The sequence below is a fragment of the Triticum dicoccoides genome, chromosome 6B (assembly GCF_002162155.2).
Source record: "Triticum dicoccoides isolate Atlit2015 ecotype Zavitan chromosome 6B, WEW_v2.0, whole genome shotgun sequence".
Taxonomy (NCBI): Eukaryota; Viridiplantae; Streptophyta; class Magnoliopsida; order Poales; family Poaceae; genus Triticum; species Triticum dicoccoides.
In genome coordinates, this window is record NC_041391.1 from 665543789 (window position 1) to 665563467 (window position 19679).

At 48.5% G+C, this 19679-nt stretch overlaps 1 protein-coding gene across 1 annotated transcript in view; it reads right to left on the reverse strand.

The window, feature by feature from the left end:
• The window catches only part of LOC119321434 (probable protein phosphatase 2C 7), a 24233-nt gene extending 7715 nt beyond the window's left edge, over positions 1 to 16518 (reverse strand). The window contains exons 1-5 of the mRNA XM_037595116.1: positions 16307 to 16518; positions 3758 to 3885; positions 3585 to 3683; positions 3339 to 3497; positions 347 to 433 (exon numbers count right to left, since the gene is read on the reverse strand). Of these exons, the coding sequence (XP_037451013.1) occupies positions 347 to 433; positions 3339 to 3497; positions 3585 to 3683; positions 3758 to 3885; positions 16307 to 16518 (685 nt within the window). The remainder of the gene's footprint in view (positions 1 to 346; positions 434 to 3338; positions 3498 to 3584; positions 3684 to 3757; positions 3886 to 16306) is intronic.
• Between the last annotated feature and the right edge of the window lie 3161 nt (positions 16519 to 19679).

Consider the following 19679-nt stretch of genomic DNA (forward strand, 5'->3'; position numbering starts at 1 on the left):
GGGCGCGGAAGGAGGCGGTCGCGGCGGGCGACGGGGCGCCCCGCGGCGGCGTCGGCTTCGTCCGCGAGATCAGCCCAGGAGATCCGCGAGGGGGGGGTGTGGCCGGAGGCGACGGCGGAGGGGCGAGCGAGGAGGACGTCGGCTCGCCGGCAGCGGACGAGGCGAGGGGCGAGGCCGGCGCAGGAGGCGGCGCCGCCGGGGCGACGGGCGCGTCGCCAGAGCCAGCGAGCGCGGGGGGCTCCATCCGCGAGGTGTGTCTTCCAGTCCCAAATCAGTGGTGGGCTCCATCCGCGAGGTGCTTGGTTTTCAACATAGTAAATCACCACATAACCGGTGTGAGGCTTACCACTAAATGTAACAACTCCTCCAGCATTCTCAATCCGTTCCCGCTCGTCACTTCTGTCTGGTTTGTGATCATCCGAGAGCGCAATAGCTGAAAAGAAGACCGACTGAACTGATTTACCAATATGTTATATGATCCTTATGTATATTCCTATCAAAAAGGTGGAACAGCTCCCGGGAGTCCCGACCCCCACTTATCTTGTCCGTTCAGTATTGTAAAGATTCGTGTTGTGGTCTGTCCAGCAGCAAGCAGAGCGTTTGCAGGGTCCAGATAATTAACTAGGCCACTTAGAGCGGCCAACCTAGGTTACAGGTACTAGTACTACATCGTCTGTGCATGCACTGTGAATTGATTAATTTTGCATGCGACTGGAAACTTTTGCATGCAGATACAAATTCTGCCTCACCTGTCACATTTCTTGGGCACTGTTACCCCTTCTGTCAGACGCAAGGTGCAGCACTAGAGGGTTGCCATCACTGTTTATCATGTGAAGACCTGAAAATTCTAAAAGCAGGACGGTCCATGCATGGATCGAGTGGGACTATTTAACTTCTCTCCGCCTTGCATCTAAAAAATGAATGAGTTTCGCTGTTTGTTTGAGCTTATATATGTTGAGCTTGTAGAGGCATCAAACTCTAAAGTTGAACATTAAAATACACGTTCAAGTAGAATTCATAACCTTGTACAGCAGACCACTATTACGCACAACAATATAACCATTGATTCATTGAGTTCCAGCTAGCTCCATCAGTCCAGACTAGGAACAGTTGTGCAGGATGTATAGCATGAACAGTGACCTACGGCGTCCCACTTCCATTTTCATATATTTTACCACTGCCGGTTTACTGTTCACATTTAGCCTGCAAATCCATTCGCCGGTGCAGGACTGGCACAGATCGCCAAGTCGCCAGTGTGGATGAAGGGCGGGGATAAGAGCAACTCTAGCAGACCCGCAACGCAAAACCGTAAAATTCCGGCGAGTATGCCGGTTCGATCCAATTTTCCAGCCATAATAGAGCACGCATACTTGTCCGGCCCGAATTTTTTTTACCGCGGCCCACAAACCGCAAGTCCCGACCACTATATCTACGGTTCCGTGTCGCGTTTGCGGGTCGAAACCATATCCCCCGCCGTCGGCGAGCCACGCAACTCCCCACCCCCTTCTCCACATTTCTCGCCGCCGGCGACCACCTTCCGCCTCCAACTGCCATGTGGGGCCGCATATGGAGCTCCGGACGCGGCTCCGACAGCAGATCCGGCGGCGGAAGCGACCCCGAGCGCGAGCGGCGTGTCCGGTCGGACGGCGCGAGGAAGCACGGGGCGAGGAAATGGACCAACCGCGGCCTCTCGTCGCCGCCGAGCTTCAACCTCCGGGAGACGGAGGAGTACGACCGTCGGCACGGCCGTACCCCGTCCTCTGCCGCATCCTTCTCCTCCGCGGCGTGATCTTCCTACGTCGGGAGCTCCTCCTTTTCCGGCGCGGGCCTTCTCCCCGTGAAGAGGGAGTGGTTGGAGGAGCCGGAGGACGTCGAGTTCGTCCCCTTCAAGGAGGAGCCCGAGGAGCTTGGCGGCCGCGGAGTCATCGGACCGGAGGACTTCGTCGCCGATGTCGATGCAGTTGCGGCCGCCATTGCCGAGCGGAGCGTGCATGAGGAGGCGGAGCGCCGGCGCCACGCCGAGGAGCTCGAAGACCTCCAGTGGTGGCAGGCGGTCGCGGCCAACCTTGCCGCCAAGGAGAAGGACGGCGAGTGGCGGCGCATCCGCGAGGAGCAGAGGGCGAAGTACATCGACCTCTGCAGGTCCGGCGAGGAGGATTGAGCTCCTCCACAGCGTCGTCCATGGCCGCGAGTTCGTCGCCGTGAGATCCCCACCCCCTAGTACTAGTACTGATGTAGTATGTAGTATGAACTAGTGTTTGCAGTGCTTGATCATGTAGTATGTAGTACTCCCTCCATTCCCTTATACAAGGCCACAAACTCATATTACAAGTATCAAGATAAAATTTAATGACTCCTTTGCAAGTCATTTTTTTGTTAACCGGGGTCATTAATACACCACAAGCATGGAACGAATGAATGAGAAGGAAGTGGCGGAGTGTCATTATGACTACATGCATGTAAACATTAAAAAGTTGCTAGTACGAGAAAATATCATTAATTTTTTGCCTCGATTACTATTGGTGGCCTTGTATTGATGCAATATATATTTTTGATAGTGGCCTTGTATAAGGAAATGAAGGGAGTATGTAGTATGTAGTATGAACTTCCCGCGAAACTATATTTTCAAATTATGCAGTTTCATCTACGATTTCTGTTCGTCCGCTCTAATTTTCGACCCGCAAACGAGATCTTTGTGAAACTGCAAACGCGTTTTGCGGGTCGAGATTTTATGGGGTCTGCTAGAGTTGCTCTAAACGGGAGTCCCGACCCCCGGGACATAAAAGTCCTATCTCATATTCCTATATCAACATATACTTGTAGATAAGCTGTTCATGCAATATAATCTTGCTTCCTTACACAAATGTAATTTGCAAACCAACCACGAAATTTAGGCAGCAAGGTCATAGATGTATTTTATCCAATGAAATAGTAACAGTGATAAAATGTTGGCCAACACAGTTCCGATTCGGTCTTGGTGTTTTCCATATAGGCATTTTCAAGTGTTGTTTTATATGTATGCATTTTCTCAAACACACTGCCAGTTTGCACCCTTGTATATACCTAAAAAAAGATATGTCCAGTACTCCATTTGACAGAGAAAAGTGAATGTAAAATTAATTAGCGTGCATTACTGACATGATACAAAATAAATACTAACTCTAATAACATATAAATTGCTCCATAATACACCATCTCGACGAGATTCATCGCAAATTTGAATAACACACCAGGATCATGATAATAAGTAATATATGCAAACATTTATTACAATAACATATAATGCATATGGGTTTTAACACTAATTGGGATAAAAGTTTCGGGAAAAAGAATCACACCTTTGCCCGCCTTCGATATTACAGCCCGTGAATCGCCAACATTTGCCACATAAAGATGGTTGCCAATCAAAATTGCGGTTGATGCAGTTGACCCGTCCTCTCTATGAATATTGGTTTCAGCATCCAAGAAATCTGAGTCAGTCTTTGTATAACTCTCACCTGAGAATTACCATTAGTTAGTATGGCCGATTACCTACTAGATGCATTGAATGATTTTGAAATAACACTCATGAGTAGACATCATACTTATTGCGGTTTTTGTATCACTAATGAAAGCTGGATGTTTCAAGAGATTTTCAAATAAGTGCTCCTTGAGATACTCAGCGGCACATGAACCACCATGTCCTGTGATGACAAGAGAATTTTAGTCCGAACAATAAACGAGACACAATGAAGTGTTCAAACAGTGAATTTCTCACCATCAAATACTCCAAAGAGGTTTATTTGTTTAGCATCCATTTTAGATGATTTCATGTCGGAGAAGTCTTCCATACTTGCTCTTCTCCCTCTGAAGCTCGAATATCCGCAATGCAAACTTCCGTCCTCACTGGAACCACAGATGCCCGCAAAGGAAGAATTAAGGAATATTATAGATGAAGAATAGGCTTACAGTTGCCACATGCACTGTCAAGGTTAAACAACTTATTTGGTTTGGTAATTGCTGGCAAGAGCATCTCCAAGTGGTGGTTTTATAGGGCTTGATAGTGTCACAGTAACACACATCACCAAGCACCGCTTAAAAGAAAATACCAGTGAAGGTACAATTGTACAGATCACACTCTGAGTAAACTAACAACAAAAACTATGCATTGTATGTTCATTTATTAAAATGGTTTATAGCAGTTTTTCACACAAAAAGGCTCAGTGAGAGAGAGGGAGAGAGAAATAAAGACACAAGCAATTGATGCCCACACTATTGATCACATCCTAATCAATATCACACTCTTATCCATGGTAAAACATAGTACTAATTACAGCATATTACATGAGATGTTTTTGCATTTCTCACCAAGTTAGATAATTTGGGGAACATCGATCGATGACTCAGAGACATGACTACTTCAATATGTAACCTTTGAAAAAGTTTATATAATCCAATTTTAAGTATTTCTAACCTTTTCTTCTGATAACGTCATAGTGGTCGCACCGCCCACACGGTAATTTACTATGGTGTGCCAACAGTGATTGTGTCTGCGGACCACCGTTGAAGCATGCCCTTGACACGAGCGATTTCTCTATAACCATGTCAGCAACCCAGCATACAATGCATCTACATACATACACCTAACAATCGCTACATTAGAGCATCTTGAACAGGCGCCCCAAAACTACCTCACGCGCTAAAAACCAGCGTTTTTGTGCGCCGGAGGCAAAAACAAAAAAAGCGCTCCAGCAGGCGCTGTAAAGTAGAGCAAGCTCAAAAAACTTCAGCGCATGGGTGTGCGTCCGGGCTGCGGTGCTGCAAATTTTGCTGGAATTTAGTCTATTTGGGCAGCCCAATAACTATTTCAGAAATTCCTAATAAATCCTAGAGGCCCACTTAGCCCATTTGTGCAATGCAAGGATACTACTAAAGTTTAGTCCCACATTGCTAGTTTAGAGGGGGTTGGACCTTTTTATAAGGGAGGCTCCTTCCCCACTTGTATGAGCATGAGAACAAGAGGGACATCCACGCGCGCTCCTCCTCTGCGGCCCGCCTCGTCACGACGCGCCGCGCCGCGGGTTGCGGGAATGAGCCGATGTCTAAATTTTTGCCACGCACTACGGGTATACGAAAGGTCACTCGGAAGCTGAAACATTTTTTCTGTGCCTGGACATTGAATCCGAACGGCGCGCCTCTTCGGTTGCTGCCTGTTCGTTTCGTCTCCCTCGGTCCCTTCAGCTCCCGACATTGCCCTCTCGCCTCCTTCTCTTGCGCCTATAAAAGGGAGGTCGCTCCTCTCAGCAAGATGCACCAGAATCTCTTCCTCCTCTCGCCACAAGTTCCTGAGCACTGCGTTGCTGTTACGTTCTTCCTCATCCCGGCTTGCGGCGTGCACTGCTGGTCGGGACAGTAGGCCTCCGGAACCGCACCCTTTGAGTCCTGTACGGGAGAAGGGTGATAAGGTTTTTGGGAGCGCTCAACGCGACTACTGGCTGCTTCATCACGGACGATCCGGTCGCCGACGACTACTTCCCCGACGACGACTTCTTCCCCGACGTCCACGACCTCCTCGACGACATGGCAGGCGAGGACTCCGACCCCAAGTCCAGCGCTCCTGCCGCTGTTGTGCCGTACGTGTTCTTCTCCTTTCTGTTAGAAGTCCTATTATAGTTCTTGACTCTAGTTTCTGCCCTACGTCTATTAGACTCGATTTCATATGTGCAACCTGCTATACTGTCTGCTCTAGATATGTTTAGTTACGGTTCACATATGAACATGTTGTTTACCTTCTCTTTGTCAAATCACATGGCTTATTTTATCACTGCTATAATAGCCATGTTTTATCTAGCATTTATGTTAATAAAATCACTCGGTAAATTGCTCATATTTCCAACAATCCAAAAACCTTATTATAGGCAATTTACCCAAGTGGTTTTGCTGCTTCCATGAGACCTCCTATGTTTGAGGGTATCCACTATAAGAGGTGGCGCGTGAGAGAAGTCTTATGGTTTCAAACCATGAGTTGCTATGACGCCACTCTTGGCAAACCTGAAGGAGAGCAAGATGCCCAACAGGCACAAGCTTTTCAGAAAATGGATACTTTATTTAAGGCTGCGCTCTTGAGTGTTCTTGGTGAGAATATAGTTGATGCTTATGCGTCAATTGACAATGGAAAAGATATGTGGGATGCACTCGAGGCCAAGTTTGGGGTCTCGGATGCCGGCACTGAGTTGTATATCATGGAACAATTCTATGATTACAGGATGACTGAAGAGCGCTCCGTGGTTGAGCAGGCTCATGAGATACAGTCATTTGCTAGAGAACTTAAGCACTTCAATTGCATACTACCTGACAAGTTTGTTGCCGGGGGTATCATTACTAAGCTTCCTCCTTCATGGAGGAACTTTGCTACCTTACTTAAGCACAAGAGACAGGAGTTTTCCGTTCCGGATCTCATTGGTACTCTTGATGCGGAAGAAAAGGCGAGAGCAAAGGACACACGTGCTCGAGGTATTGAGGGAGGATCTAGTGCCAATGTGGTACAGAAGCAGAACTTCCAGCCCCACAAGTTCAAGAACAAGGGCAAGTTTGATGGTAAAGCAAAGTTTGATGGAAAGAACAAGGCTGTGCAACACACGAACTTCAAGAAGAAGAATGACAAGAAGAAAGGTGCTTGTCATGTGTGTGGAGATCCTGATCATTGGGCTCCTAGTTGCCCTAATCGCTATGACAAGCGTCATCCTGGAAAAGGCGGCAAGACCGCTAATGTTGTCATTGGAGACACTGACATGAAGGATGCTGGGTATGGTATATTTCCCACTATTCTTTCAGTATGTCATTCTCCTGATTGGTTGATTGACACGGGTGCTAATGTGCATGTATGCGGTGATATTTCCATGTTTTCATCTTATCAGACCGCAGGGACTTCAACCGTGCTGATGGGCAACGGTTCAAGTGCTTCTGTTCGTGGTGTTGGCACGGTTGATCTGAAGTTTACTTCGGGGAAGATCGTGCGGCTGAAGAACGTGCATTATGTCCCCTCCGTCAATAAAAATCTTGTTAGCGGATCTCTTATGTGTAGAGATGGCTACAAGCTTGTCTTTGAGTCAAATAAATTTGTAATATCCAAGTATGGAACCTTTGTTGGTAAAGGCTATGAGTCAGGAGGCCTGTTTCGTTTATCCTTATCAGACGTTTGCAATAAAGTTGTTAATCATATTTATAACAATAGTGAATCAAATGTGTGGCATTCATGTCTTTGTCATGTTAACTTTGGTTGCATGTCGCGACTAGCAAAGTTGAACTTAATCCCTAGTTTCACCACCGTTAAGGGATCTAAGTGTCAAGTGTGTGTGCAAGCTAAGCAACCTCGTAAATCTCACGTGACTGCGGAGACGAGAAATCTTGCACCACTAGAACTTATACATTTAGATCTATGTGAAATGAATGGTGTTTTGACAAAAGGTGGAAAGAAATATTTCATGATGTTAATTGACGACTCCACTAGATACTGCTGCGTGTATCTTCTGAAATCTAAGGATGAGGCTTTGAACTTTTTCAAGATCTATAAAGCTGAAGTGGAAAACCAACTTGATCGGAAAATCAAGAGGCTTAGGTCCAACCGTGGTGGAGAGTATTTTTCCAATGAATTTGATGCTTTTTGTGCGGAACATGGTATAATCCATGAGAGGACGCCTCCCTACTGTCACGCCCTCGATTCAATCGTACACTAATCATACACGCAAATGTGTACGATCAAGATCAAGGACTCATGGGAAGATATCACAACACAACTCTAGACACAAGTTAAAATAATACAAGCTTTATATTACAAGCCAGGGGCCTCGAGGGCTCGAATACATAAGCTCGAATACACAAGAGTCAGCGGAAGCAACAATATCTGAGTACAGACATGAGTTAAACAAGTTTGCCTTAAGAAGGCTAGCACAAAAGCAACATTGATCGAAAAGGCAAGGCCTCCTGCCTGGGAGCCTCCTAACTACTCCTGGTCGTCGGCGTCCGTCACGTGGTAGTAGGCACCCTCGGGGTAGTAGCAGTCGTCGGTGGTGTCGCCTGGCTCCTGGGCTCCACCATCTGGTTGCAGCATCCGAGAAGAATGGAAAGAGGTGGAAAAAAGGGAGCAAAGCAACCATGAGTACTCATCCAAAGTACTCGCAAGCAAGGAACTACACTACATATGCAACATTATCAAAGGAAGGCTGTATATGTGGACTGGGCTGCAGAAATGCCAGAATCGAGAGAAGGCCTAGTCCTATCGAAGACTAGCATCTTCTGGAAACCACCATCTTGCAGCAAACAGGAGGGAGTAGAGTAGCATAAAGTAAAGTAGTAGTAGTGTTATCAACCTCGGCCAGAGATCCTTTCTCGACTCCCTGCGAGAAAGCAATCCCAGAGCCATACTATCCTGTTATCATCACAATCAAATCCTCATCACCATCCAGTTCTCATCACAAGTATCCAGTTCTAGTTGTATCGATCGGGATACAACTCCAAGTGTCCGTTACCGTAGGACAGGCTATCGATAGATGTTTTCTTCCCTGCAGGGGTGCACCAACTTACCCACCACGCTCGCTTAACTCCGGTCGGACACACTTTCCAAGGTCATGCCCGGCCTCGGCCAAACAATACGCCGCAACCCGACCTAGGCTTAATAGAGAGGCCAGCACGCCGGACTAAACCTATGCCCCCAGGGGTCATGGGCCATCTCCCCGGGAACTCCTGCACGTTGCGAGGGCGGCCGGTGAGCAGACCTAGCTACCTCCTTCAACAAGGCAGGCGCTTACGCAGTCCAACCCGGCGCGCGCCGCTCAGTCGCTGACGTCTATTAAGCTTCGACTGATGTATACGACGCAGAATGCCCATACTATGCCCACGTGATGGTTAGTGCTATCAGGCCAGAGGCCCCTCGGATCAAATATCCAAATCGTAGTGGATTAGGAACGCGCGGTAACAAGCAGAGACTCACGAAAGATGTGACCCCGTTGCCCCGTCCCGAGGACTTGCGGCAAGGGCTAGGAATGCCCGGCCACGCCTCGTAATTATCTCACGGGCACCCTCCAGGTCAACCCGACTCCACATCACTCACAATTAAGCTCGCGCGGGCACCCCTCAGGGTCGACCCGTCTTTAGTAACATGGTTCACTGTAAAGTCATAGTAATCATAGTAACTGTGTGTCTAAACATCAAGGGGAAAACCCGAGGAATCACCCCCGGTGAATTCCACTCAATGTAATCATCAAGGTGAACGTAAGAGAAATCACCCCCGAGGTTCACACTTGAGGAGTTGCACGACATAGTCATATCGGAAGTGGTTATGGCGGAATCACCCTCGATGACCACGACCGAATAGCTACACTATAGGGTTAACATCAGAAGTGCTGTAGAGGTCTCACCCTCGGCACTCGATAGTAACCCAGCAGTGTCGAGCAACTAAGGGGAAAGTGGTGTGCGGTGCCGGGGCCTGGTCTTCAATCCCGTTGATCGGGTCTTCAATGATGAAGCAGGGGCAACAAGGACAAGGTGGGGGTCACTGATGGATCACTAACCAACCTATACTAAGCAGTTTAGGATAAGCAGGTAAGGTACAACAACAGATACAAAAGCAGGCTATGCATCAGAATAGGAGCATACAATAACAGTAGCAAAATCTAATGCAAGCATGAGAGAAAGGAATGGGCGATATCGGGATGATCAAAGGGGGGGGGGCTTGCCTGGTTGCTCTGGCAAGCAGGGGTCGTTGTCGACGACGTAGTCGATCACCAGGGCATCAGCGGCCTCGGGGTCTACCGGAGAGAAGAGGGGGAAGAAACAGTAAATTCATAGCAAACAGAGGTAACACTAAGCATGACATGACGATACGTAGCGCTAAGCATGCTCTAACGCGGTACTACACGTTGCAGACGAAGGGGGGAAACATCCGAGGGTGAATTCCCGACGTTAGGTGGATTCCGGACAAGGAAAAGAGGGGGAAAGTTCCATGTTCAGCATGCTAGGGGCATGTGACAGATGAACGGACCACGTATTCGGATTCGTTGGATTTTTCTGAGCAACTTTCATATAGAAAACAATTTCATCTGAGCTACGGTTTAATTTCTATGAATTTTTAAAGTTTAAACAATATTCTGGAATTAACTAAATTAACAAAAATAGAAATATGACATCAGCATGACGTCATAGTGACGTCAACAGTCAACAGGACGGCTGACCGGTCAAAACTGACATGGGGGACCCACCTGTCATAGACAGTGGGTTAAACAGGGATTAAACTAATCTAAATTTAGTTAGTAAAACTACTGGGCCCACTTGTCAGTGTCTAATTAACTAAACTAATTAGTTTTAATTATTAAAATAGTTTAGTTAGAGGAATAAGCGGCGGGGCCCGCGTGTCAGCTGTTGGGGCCTGCCCAGTCAGCACAGTTGACTGAGTCAACAGAGTCAACAGGGAGGGCCACGCGGCGCCACGTCGGTCGCCGGCGACGGAGCGGCTCCGACGACCAAAGCAACGGCGGCGCCTCGCCGGAGTTGGCCGGAGCCGCGCTACAGGGGGCCTTCGGACCTGCGGCTTGGACCTAAGGGTGCGGCCCGGCGCCGCGCACACGATGGTGACGACGACCGACCTCGGGGACGACCGGAGTATCGCCGGTGGTGAGTGGAGGCGGCAGCGGCGATCGGGAGCGCATCGGGAAAAGCCTACAGGGTGGTTAAAACGAGCGCCGTGACGCGCGTTCGAACGAGGGGAGCCGCACGCATCCAACATCGGCGGTCCCGAGTGTTGGGATGGCCTAGAGCCACGGCAGCGCTGACCGGAGCGGCGCCGGAGTTCGGACGTCGACGGATTCGAGCGTCCAGGGCACGGCAAGGGTGGCGGAGGGGTGCGTGGAGCAGCTAGGAGCTCCAGGAGCTCGGTGGTGGCGCTAGCGCGGTGCTAGGAGCATCAGGGCGACTGCAATGAGTTCAACGACGGAGCTCGTCTCGGCCATGGCGGGCCCAGCCGCTCCGGGCACGTATGGAAGCAAAAAGAGGGGGAAGTGTAGCTCACAGTGAGCCTGCAGATGTGCTCAGTGGGCTCGGGGAAGGCGCGAAGTGGCCGAATTCGACGCCGGTGTTCGTCGGAGTAGAGGAAGAAGAAGAGGTCGCCGCGCTTGCTGTGGGGCTCCTGGCTTGGTCCGGTGGTCGAGGAAGACTTCGCGGGGTACAACGGCGCTCGGGGAATCGTCGGAGAGGGACGGGGACAGCGGTGGCCGCGGTCAGCATAGCGGACGGCGCAGGGCATGTCGGCGAGGCAGATCTGGAGGAGGGGGAGCGAGTGTGCGAGGGGATAGGGACTAGCGCGAGTGGAAGGGGGAGGCAGGGCAAGTGGGAGGCGAGGGGGCCGAGGCGTCGGGGCGGTGGAGGCCTTATCCTCTCGTTGGGCATCGCCGGCGAGGTGGTTTGATGGCGACCGTGCCCACGGTCGCTCGAACAGGAAGGCGACCGGGGGAGCATGGGAGGCTGGGCTGGCCAGCTGGAGTGGGCCAGATGGCTCGGGCCGCTTGGCCATCTGGGCCAAGGCCCAGCGGGGAGGGGGGGCTTCTTTTCATCTTAAAATTAAAATAGAGAGAGGAAAAGGTTTTTTTTGCATCCAAGGGATTTAGGAAAAATATGGGACTTGGCCCATAAATTCCTCCACATTTTTAGTATTGCCACAAATAGTTTGGAGGCAAGAGGAATTGTCTAGGAATTTTGGAAATTGGGAATGGCATATTTAAATGCTGCTGGAACAATAATTAATTTCCACGGGCAATTTGGGAATTCCAAAGATGTTGGATTCAACATGACAAATATCTAGGGATTATTTGCCATAGGATGAACTATTTTATTTGCATGAAAGAAGAAGTAAATATTCGACATGCAATTTGAATTTGAATTTGAAGCAGATTTTGGACAAGGGGCATTTTGGCATGATGATCATGATGACATGACCTTCATTAATGAGAGATTACTGTAGTGTGATGCTGGGGATGTTACACCTACTCACCTCAGTCAAATGGGCTGGCCGAAAGAAAGAACCGTACTCTAACTGATTTGGTTAACGCCATGTTAGACACATCGGGTCTCTCCAAGGCATGGTGGGGGGAGGCGATATTGACAGCATGTCATGTCCTAAATCGAGTTCCCACAAAGAACAAAGAGATAACTCCATTCGAGGAATGGGAGAAGAAAAGGTTAAAACTCTCTTATCTGCGAACATGGGGTTGTTTGGCGAAAGTCAATGTTCCAATTCCAAAGAAGCGGAAACTTGGACCAAAGACTGTGGATTGTGTTTTCTTGGGATATGCTTTCCATAGTATTGGCTATAGATTCTTGGTTGTAAAATCTGAGGTACCTGACATGCATGTCGGTACGATCATGGAGTCGAATGATGCGACTTTCTTTGAAGATATCTTTCCCATGAAGGATATGGCTACCTCATCTAATCAGAAGATGCCTAGTTCATCGAATCAGGAACCAGTTACAATTACCGAACCTGCCATTTCGATGGAACACTTTGAAAGTCCTGTGGAGGAGAATAATGAAGTTCCTATTAGGAGCAAGAGACAGAGGACTGCAAAGTCCTTTGGTGATGATTTTCTTGTGTATCTCACAGATGACACTCCCAGTTCTATTTCAGAGGCCTATGCATCTGAAGATGCTGACTACTGGAAGGAAGCAATTCGTAGCGAGATGGATTCCATCTTGGCGAATGAAACTTGGGAGATAACATATCGTCCTTATGGGTGCAAACCTATAGGATGCAAATGGGTATTCAAGAAGAAGCTTAGGCCTGATGGTACTATTGAAAAGTACAAGGCTCGGCTCGTGGCAAAGGGTTATACCCAAAAGGAAGGTGAAGACTTCTTTGATACTTACTCACCTGTGGCTCGACTGACCACTATTCGAGTTCTACTTTCACTAGCTGCCTCACATGGTCTTCTCGTTCATCAAATGGATGTTAAGACTGCTTTCCTAAATGCAGAGTTGGATGAGGAAATTTATATGGAACAACCAGATGGGTTTGTAATAGATGATCAGGAAGGGAAAGTGTGCAAGTTGCTGAAGTCTTTGTATGGACTCAAGCAAGCACCAAAACAGTGGCATGAGAAGTTCGAAAGAACTTTAATAGCTGCAGGCTTTGTTGTGAACGAAGCTGATAAATGTGTGTACTATCGCCATGGTGGGGGCGAGGGAGTTATGCTTTGCTTGTATGTTGATGACATACTGATTTTCGAAACAAATCTGAATGTTATTAAGGAGGTCAAGGATTTCCTATCTCGCTGTTTTGAGATGGAGGATTTAGGAGTGGCTGATGTCATTCTGAACATCAAGTTGTTGAGAGATGATGATGGTGGAATTACATTGCTTCAATCTTACTATGTGGAAAAGATCTTGAGTCGCTTTGGCTATAGTGACTGCAAGCCCTCTCCAACACCATATGATGCTAGCGTGCTGCTTCGAAAGAATCGAAGAATTGCTAGAGATCAATTGAAGTATTCTCATATTATTGGCTCGCTTATGTACTTAGCAAGTGCTACAAGACCTGACATCTCTTTTGCTGTTAGCAAACTGAGTCGGTTTGTTTCAAAACCAGGAGATGTGCATTGGAAAGCTCTAGAGAGAGTTTTGCGTTATTTGAAAGGCACTGCAAATTATGGAATTCACTATACTGGGCATCCAAAGGTGCTTGAAGGGTATAGTGACTCAAACTGGATCTCAGATGCTGATGAGATAAAGGCCACGGGCGGTTATGCATTCACTCATGGAGGTGGCGCTGTTTCTTGGAAGTCTTGCAAGCAGACCATCTTAACGAGGTCAACAATGAAAGCAGAACTCACAGCACTAGATACAGCTACGGTCGAAGCAGATTGGCTTCGCCGGCTCTTGAATGACTTGCCGGTTGTTGAGAAACCTGTACCGGGTGTCCTTATGAACTGCGACAATCAAACTGTGATCACGAAAGTGAGCAGCTCAAAGGATAACATGAAGTCATCAAGACATGTTCAGAGAAGGTTAAAGTCTGTCAGGAAAATGAAAAACTCCGGAGTTATTGCGTTGGATTATATCCAAACGTCTAAAAATCTGGCAGATCCTTTTACTAAGGGTCTATCGCGTAATGTGATAGATAATGCATCGAGGGAGATGGGTATGAGACCCACAATATGAGTTGTTCACAGTGGTAACCTATTCTTTGTGATCGGAGATCCCGTGAATTAGATGTGGAAGACAAGCTGTTGGTCAACTGAGAGGAGAGTATCCCTACTATTCTCAATACCACTCCATGAAGATGCAATACTCTCCTAATCTGCATGGCAGGTTGATGTATATCTTAATGTGTTCTAAGTGGCTTATTTAGGCAGAGATGTTATCCTGCAGAACATCTTTTGAAGAACACACCTATATGAGTCTGATTGTCAAACGTCGCAATCTATGAGAGTAGGGTTCTCTCTAATAAACTCATGAAAGGTCACGGAGTATGACGCATAAGCTCCACCCGCGGGGAAGACCCACGGTAGCCACGTATCGGTCAAGGCTTTATGTGAAGCTAGATTCGTAGAAAACTTGCAGTTCAAGGCCCAGTCCACTGTTCAAGTTGCTTACTAGTGTAGCATAGAGTTCTAGGTGGAAGTTCAACTTAACAGTCTTCACTGCAGTACCGGTATATAAAACAGTGTTTTGGAACCAAAGGCAAATTTCTGTGTGCCTCTGGGATCTGGTGGGGGATTGCTGGAATTTAGTCTATTTGGGCAACCCAATAACTATTTCAGAAATTTCTAATAAATCCTAGAGGCCCACTTAGCCCATTTGTGCAAGGCAAGGGATACTACTAAAGTTTAGTCCCACATTGCTAGTTTAGAGGGGGTTGGACCTCTTTATAAGGGAGGCTCCTTTCCCACTTGTATGAGCATGAGAACAAGAGGGACATCCACACGCGCTCCTCCTCCGCCGCCCGCCTCGTCCCGACGCGCCGCGCCGCGCCGCGGGTTGCGGGAATGAGCCGAGCCGATGTCTAAATTTCTGCCACGCACTACGGTATACGAAAGGTCACTCAGAAGCTGAAACATTTTTTCTGTGCCTGGACATTGAATCCGAACAGCGCGCCTCTTCGGTTGCTGCCTGTTCGTTTCGTCTCCCTCGGTCCCTTCAGCTCCCGACGCTGCCCTCTCGCCTCCTTCTCTTGCGCCTATAAAAGGGAGGTCGCTCCTCTCAGCAAGATGCACCAGAATCTCTTCCTCCTCTCGCCACAAGTTCCTGAGCACTGCGCTGCTGTTACGTTCTTCCTCATCCCGGCTTGCGGCGTGCACCGCTGGTCGGGACAGTAGGCCTTCGGAACCCCTTTGAGTCATGTACGGGAGAAGGGTGATAAGGTTTTTTGGGGAGCGCTCAGCGCGACTACTGGCTGCTTCATCACGGACGATCCGGTCGCCGACGACGACTTCTTCCCCGACGTCCACGACCTCCTCGACGACATGGCAGGCGAGGACACCGACCCCAAGTCCAGCGCTCCTGCCGCTGCTGTGTCGTACGTGTTCTTCTCCTTTCTGTTAGAAGTCCTACTACAGTTCTTGACTCTAGTTTCTGCCCTACGTCTGTTAGACTCGATTTCATATGTGCAACCTGCTATACTGTCTGCTCTAGATATGTTTAGTTACGGTTCATATATGAACATGTTGTTTACCTTCTCTTTGTCAAATCACATGGCTTATTTTATCACTGCTATAATAGCCATGTTTTATCTAGCATTTCTGTTAATAAAATCACTTGGTAAATTGCTCATATTTCCAACAAATTTGAGGCACCGGATTGTGCGCGGGGCTGCTGCAGGTGGGGCCGCCGCATTGGGCATCGTGTTTTTGTGCGTCTGGAAAACCTCCCGCGCGCAAAAACACTATTTTGGCGTTGCAAAACTTTTTTATTAGCGCGTCGCGCTACCGCGCGTCCGTTGGAGATGCTCTTACAAGTTGCGGCAACGAGCGACAACGAGTGAGGACTGAGGAGTGACAAGGAACCAAGCTATGTAATCTTTCCCAGTGACCATCTTACTTTTGTGGTACGAAAGTGCTTAGGTTGTTTCATCTACACCTCAGGGAAACAATGCCATTGTTAACTTAGCCTAGAACTAGAAGTACATGTTCTAGCATGCAAAGACCTAGCGATAGGTTGTTTCATCTACACCTCAGGGAAACAATGCCATTGTTAACTTAGCCTAGAACTAGAAGTACATGTTCTAGCATGCAAAGACCTAGAGAGTTCTAGCTATACAGGGTCATCCGAGAGAGCATGAGGTTACCTTTTCCAGCCGCCGCATATGTACCCCTTCCCGTCCTCCTGCTCACTCTGCTTGGGCGCCGCCGCCACCGCCTCCCCGGCTCCCCTTACCGCCCGAGCGGACGATGATGCGTCGACCATCGTCTTGGTGGCCCGCACGCGGAGCCGGCGGTACTTCAGCGGGTGCCACGCTGGGACCAGCGGCGGAGCTATGTTGTGGTCTGCAGGGGCCATGGCTCCCCCAGCCTGGGTAAATTATATGAAGGAAAAAAATTTGAAGAGGAAGATTAGAAGAAATATAGACTTTTGGCCCCCCCAAGCATCCATATTTTCTGTTTGGCCCCCCCAAACAATTTTACCTAGCTCCGCCAGTGGCTGGGACGTTCTTAAACCTCGCTGGCCTAGGCGGCCGCGCCGCCCTCGTTATTGCCGCAGCGGGTGGAGGCGTCGAGGTGGAGACCTCCTGGTCCTTCACGCCTCCATCGGGCACCATCTAAATATCTTCAAACAGCCAACAATCAAGCTTCTCCGGTCTGGACGAGGGCGGTGGCCGGCGAGCGTGGGTAAGTTGTAGGGGGCGAGTTGAACCGATGGAAGACGGAGGAGAGAGTCCGGGCGTGATTTCCTGGCTTTTTGGAAGAAAAACTTTTTGTAGGGGTTTTGGGAAGAAATCGAGTCTTTTTTCTTTTTGAGTAAAGGAGGAAGGCTCCTTCGATCGCGCTTGGACGAGCGGATGGGCTTGGCCCAGTTTGTTTACCAGACGGTGTTCCCCTAACCCTATCCGAATCCGATACATATTGCGATCGTGGAGACCCACTCGCCTACAAGTAAACGAGTCAACCTGAACAGAACACGCACACCCTCTCGTCTGAGTTCCTTTGTCTATTCCATCGATCGCCGGCCGGTGGATTGAGATGGAGGGCTCAGCGTGCAAACCAGCGACCGCGGAGACACCGGCGCCGATGGGGCCGGACGCTGCCGACGAGGAGAGGGCGTATGAGGCGAAGAAATTCGCTTCACACGTTCGTGTCTGCGAATCTGCATGGGGCAAAACCTGCGGTTTCTTCACGGACTCGATTGAGTAACCAACGAGCTCAATCAATAAAAAAAAAGAGACCAACCCAAGGGCTAATCCTCGTTGTCATTTTTTTATAGGAGAAACTCCGCGAGCACCGCATGTCAAAGCCGGGGCTTGAACTTGGGTTGGCTGGCAGCTACCCCAGCTGCCCAGCCAACAGGTCGACACCCCATCCTCACGAGCTCAATCAATCAATCTCGTTTAACTAGCAGCCGTCCCTCCTTCGTTCATGCATGCATGCTAGCTTCTGAGATGTGCTTTCTGCATGTAGCGGCGCTAAGCTCCATGCAGTTTACACACTACACGCTCGGACACATATCATCCCAGGGTGCCGGGTCCAACCCGGCAACCTTGCAGGTCCTCTCCATCAAACTCGCAAAAGTACCGGTGGCCTCCGGTGGCCAAGTTGCTTGCTCCCCACTATCTGGGGAACTGATGTTCGATGATAGTGGATTCACTCATATAGTTAATCCCTCGTCTAGCCAAATTGTATCTCTTGATTCAAAAATTGAAGCAATGCCGGAGTGTTTTGATGGCTACCTATATCTATCGAGGCAAGTTGTTTCTGTAGAAACTGAAGGAGTGTTGGGCATTGTCATGCAAACCTACTCCAAATCTGACGACATAGCTGCACATGGTCATATTTGTTTCAGGCCCAACTATTGCGGCATAAGCCGGGATAAATTTGCCCTTGGTGATGCTGAGGTATTGGTTACTGTTGCTTGGTCCCTCGTGGCTACGAGCAAGCGGGAAATCGTGGCAGAACGGATAGCGATATGAATCTGGAGATAGGATATTTGGTTGTGGAACACCAAGAAATCCTTACTCTGATTTCCATGTGGTTGATTAGAGTTTTGTAGTGTTTCTGTAAAGTGCTATATGTAATTTTTCCAGCTATTTTTGTATTGTATGATATCAATCTTTGTACCTGTATTGACAGCTTATTCGACTGTGACTATAAGTTATGCCGTGTGTAGCGCTTCAGTTTTCGTTAATCAACATCATTATTGCCAATTTGTTGTGTGTTGGTCATCTTGTTGACTTTCACTTCTGGTAGCACAATGCTTGGTTTCATGGACGATTCATTATTCACTAAAAAAGAGGCGTGGGTGAACCCTTATCACAAAAGTATGTGCAAAACGTTTATAGGTGAATATATTTGGGCATAAGCTTCCTAGGCGTTAATACCACAAAATTATCCAGATGACCATTTGCACAGATTTTGTGCCACTCAACCTGTACTCTAAATAGGGTCTGCGGTACAACCATGTGCTACACTAACAGATGTATCAATCAACCTTGTTTAACCAGTGGTTCATGTTATGTCAGATCGCCACTGTATAAGGTTTGGTTATCTAGTATAGTTCACATAGCTGGCAAAGACGAGGGCCTTTTTTTTTCAAGAGTACGCAAATTGTGCACCATATCTTTATAAAAAGACGAGGGCTTTGTGAGGAAGAAAATGTCCGGGGATTGTGTGTGTGTGTGTGTGTGTGTGTGTGTGTGTGTGTGTGAGAGAGAGAGAGAGAGAGAGAGAGAGAGAGAGAGAGAGAGAGAGAAGTTGACGGGACAGTGGGGATCGAGGCTCTCGTGGACGCGCGGATGAGTCAGCTTCAGGAGCGCCACGGCGGAGCTATGCCTCCGGCCTGAATCAGGGAAGAGAGTACGGACGGCGAGCACGGCGAGGTGCGCGCGGTTCTTTGGGTGTTGGGCACGACACGACACGGTGCGGATGCGGCGGCCAAAGAGGTCTCCTTGCTCAGCGCCTGCATCATGAGCAGGAGCAGGAGCATGGCCGTCTTCCCCGGCGTCGGCGTGGAGAACCAGGCATACATAGCTCAGGATGAGCTAGCATTCTGCCAAACATTGTTCGTGCGGGCAGTGCAAATAGGAGGCTTGGGTGGGTAGGTTAGAGTTGAAGGCGACAATGGTGCTTCGATCGGAGAGGTGGATAAGGAGGACAGAACACGAGTATATGACAACATGCACGTACTGCACCCAGGAGCGAGCGCGGTGTAGAAGTGCATGCTCTAGCCAATGCAACCAAAAGACCGATCTGATGAAAGAGACTAGGCAGCACATTATACGTCATACTCTCCCTCACATGTGGCTCCCTCGGGCCTAAACGTGGAGTAGTTGAATTGCTAGGTGTTTATGTGCACATGCCACCGGTGAACTACTTTGAATATGATGACATCAATAACTATGATACTATATTGTGCATAACATGTGATGCAACTATTTTACCAATATGAATTGTTTAACTCAAGAGTAAAAATAATATGTCTAAATCAGAACAAAACATTCCCATTGTTTT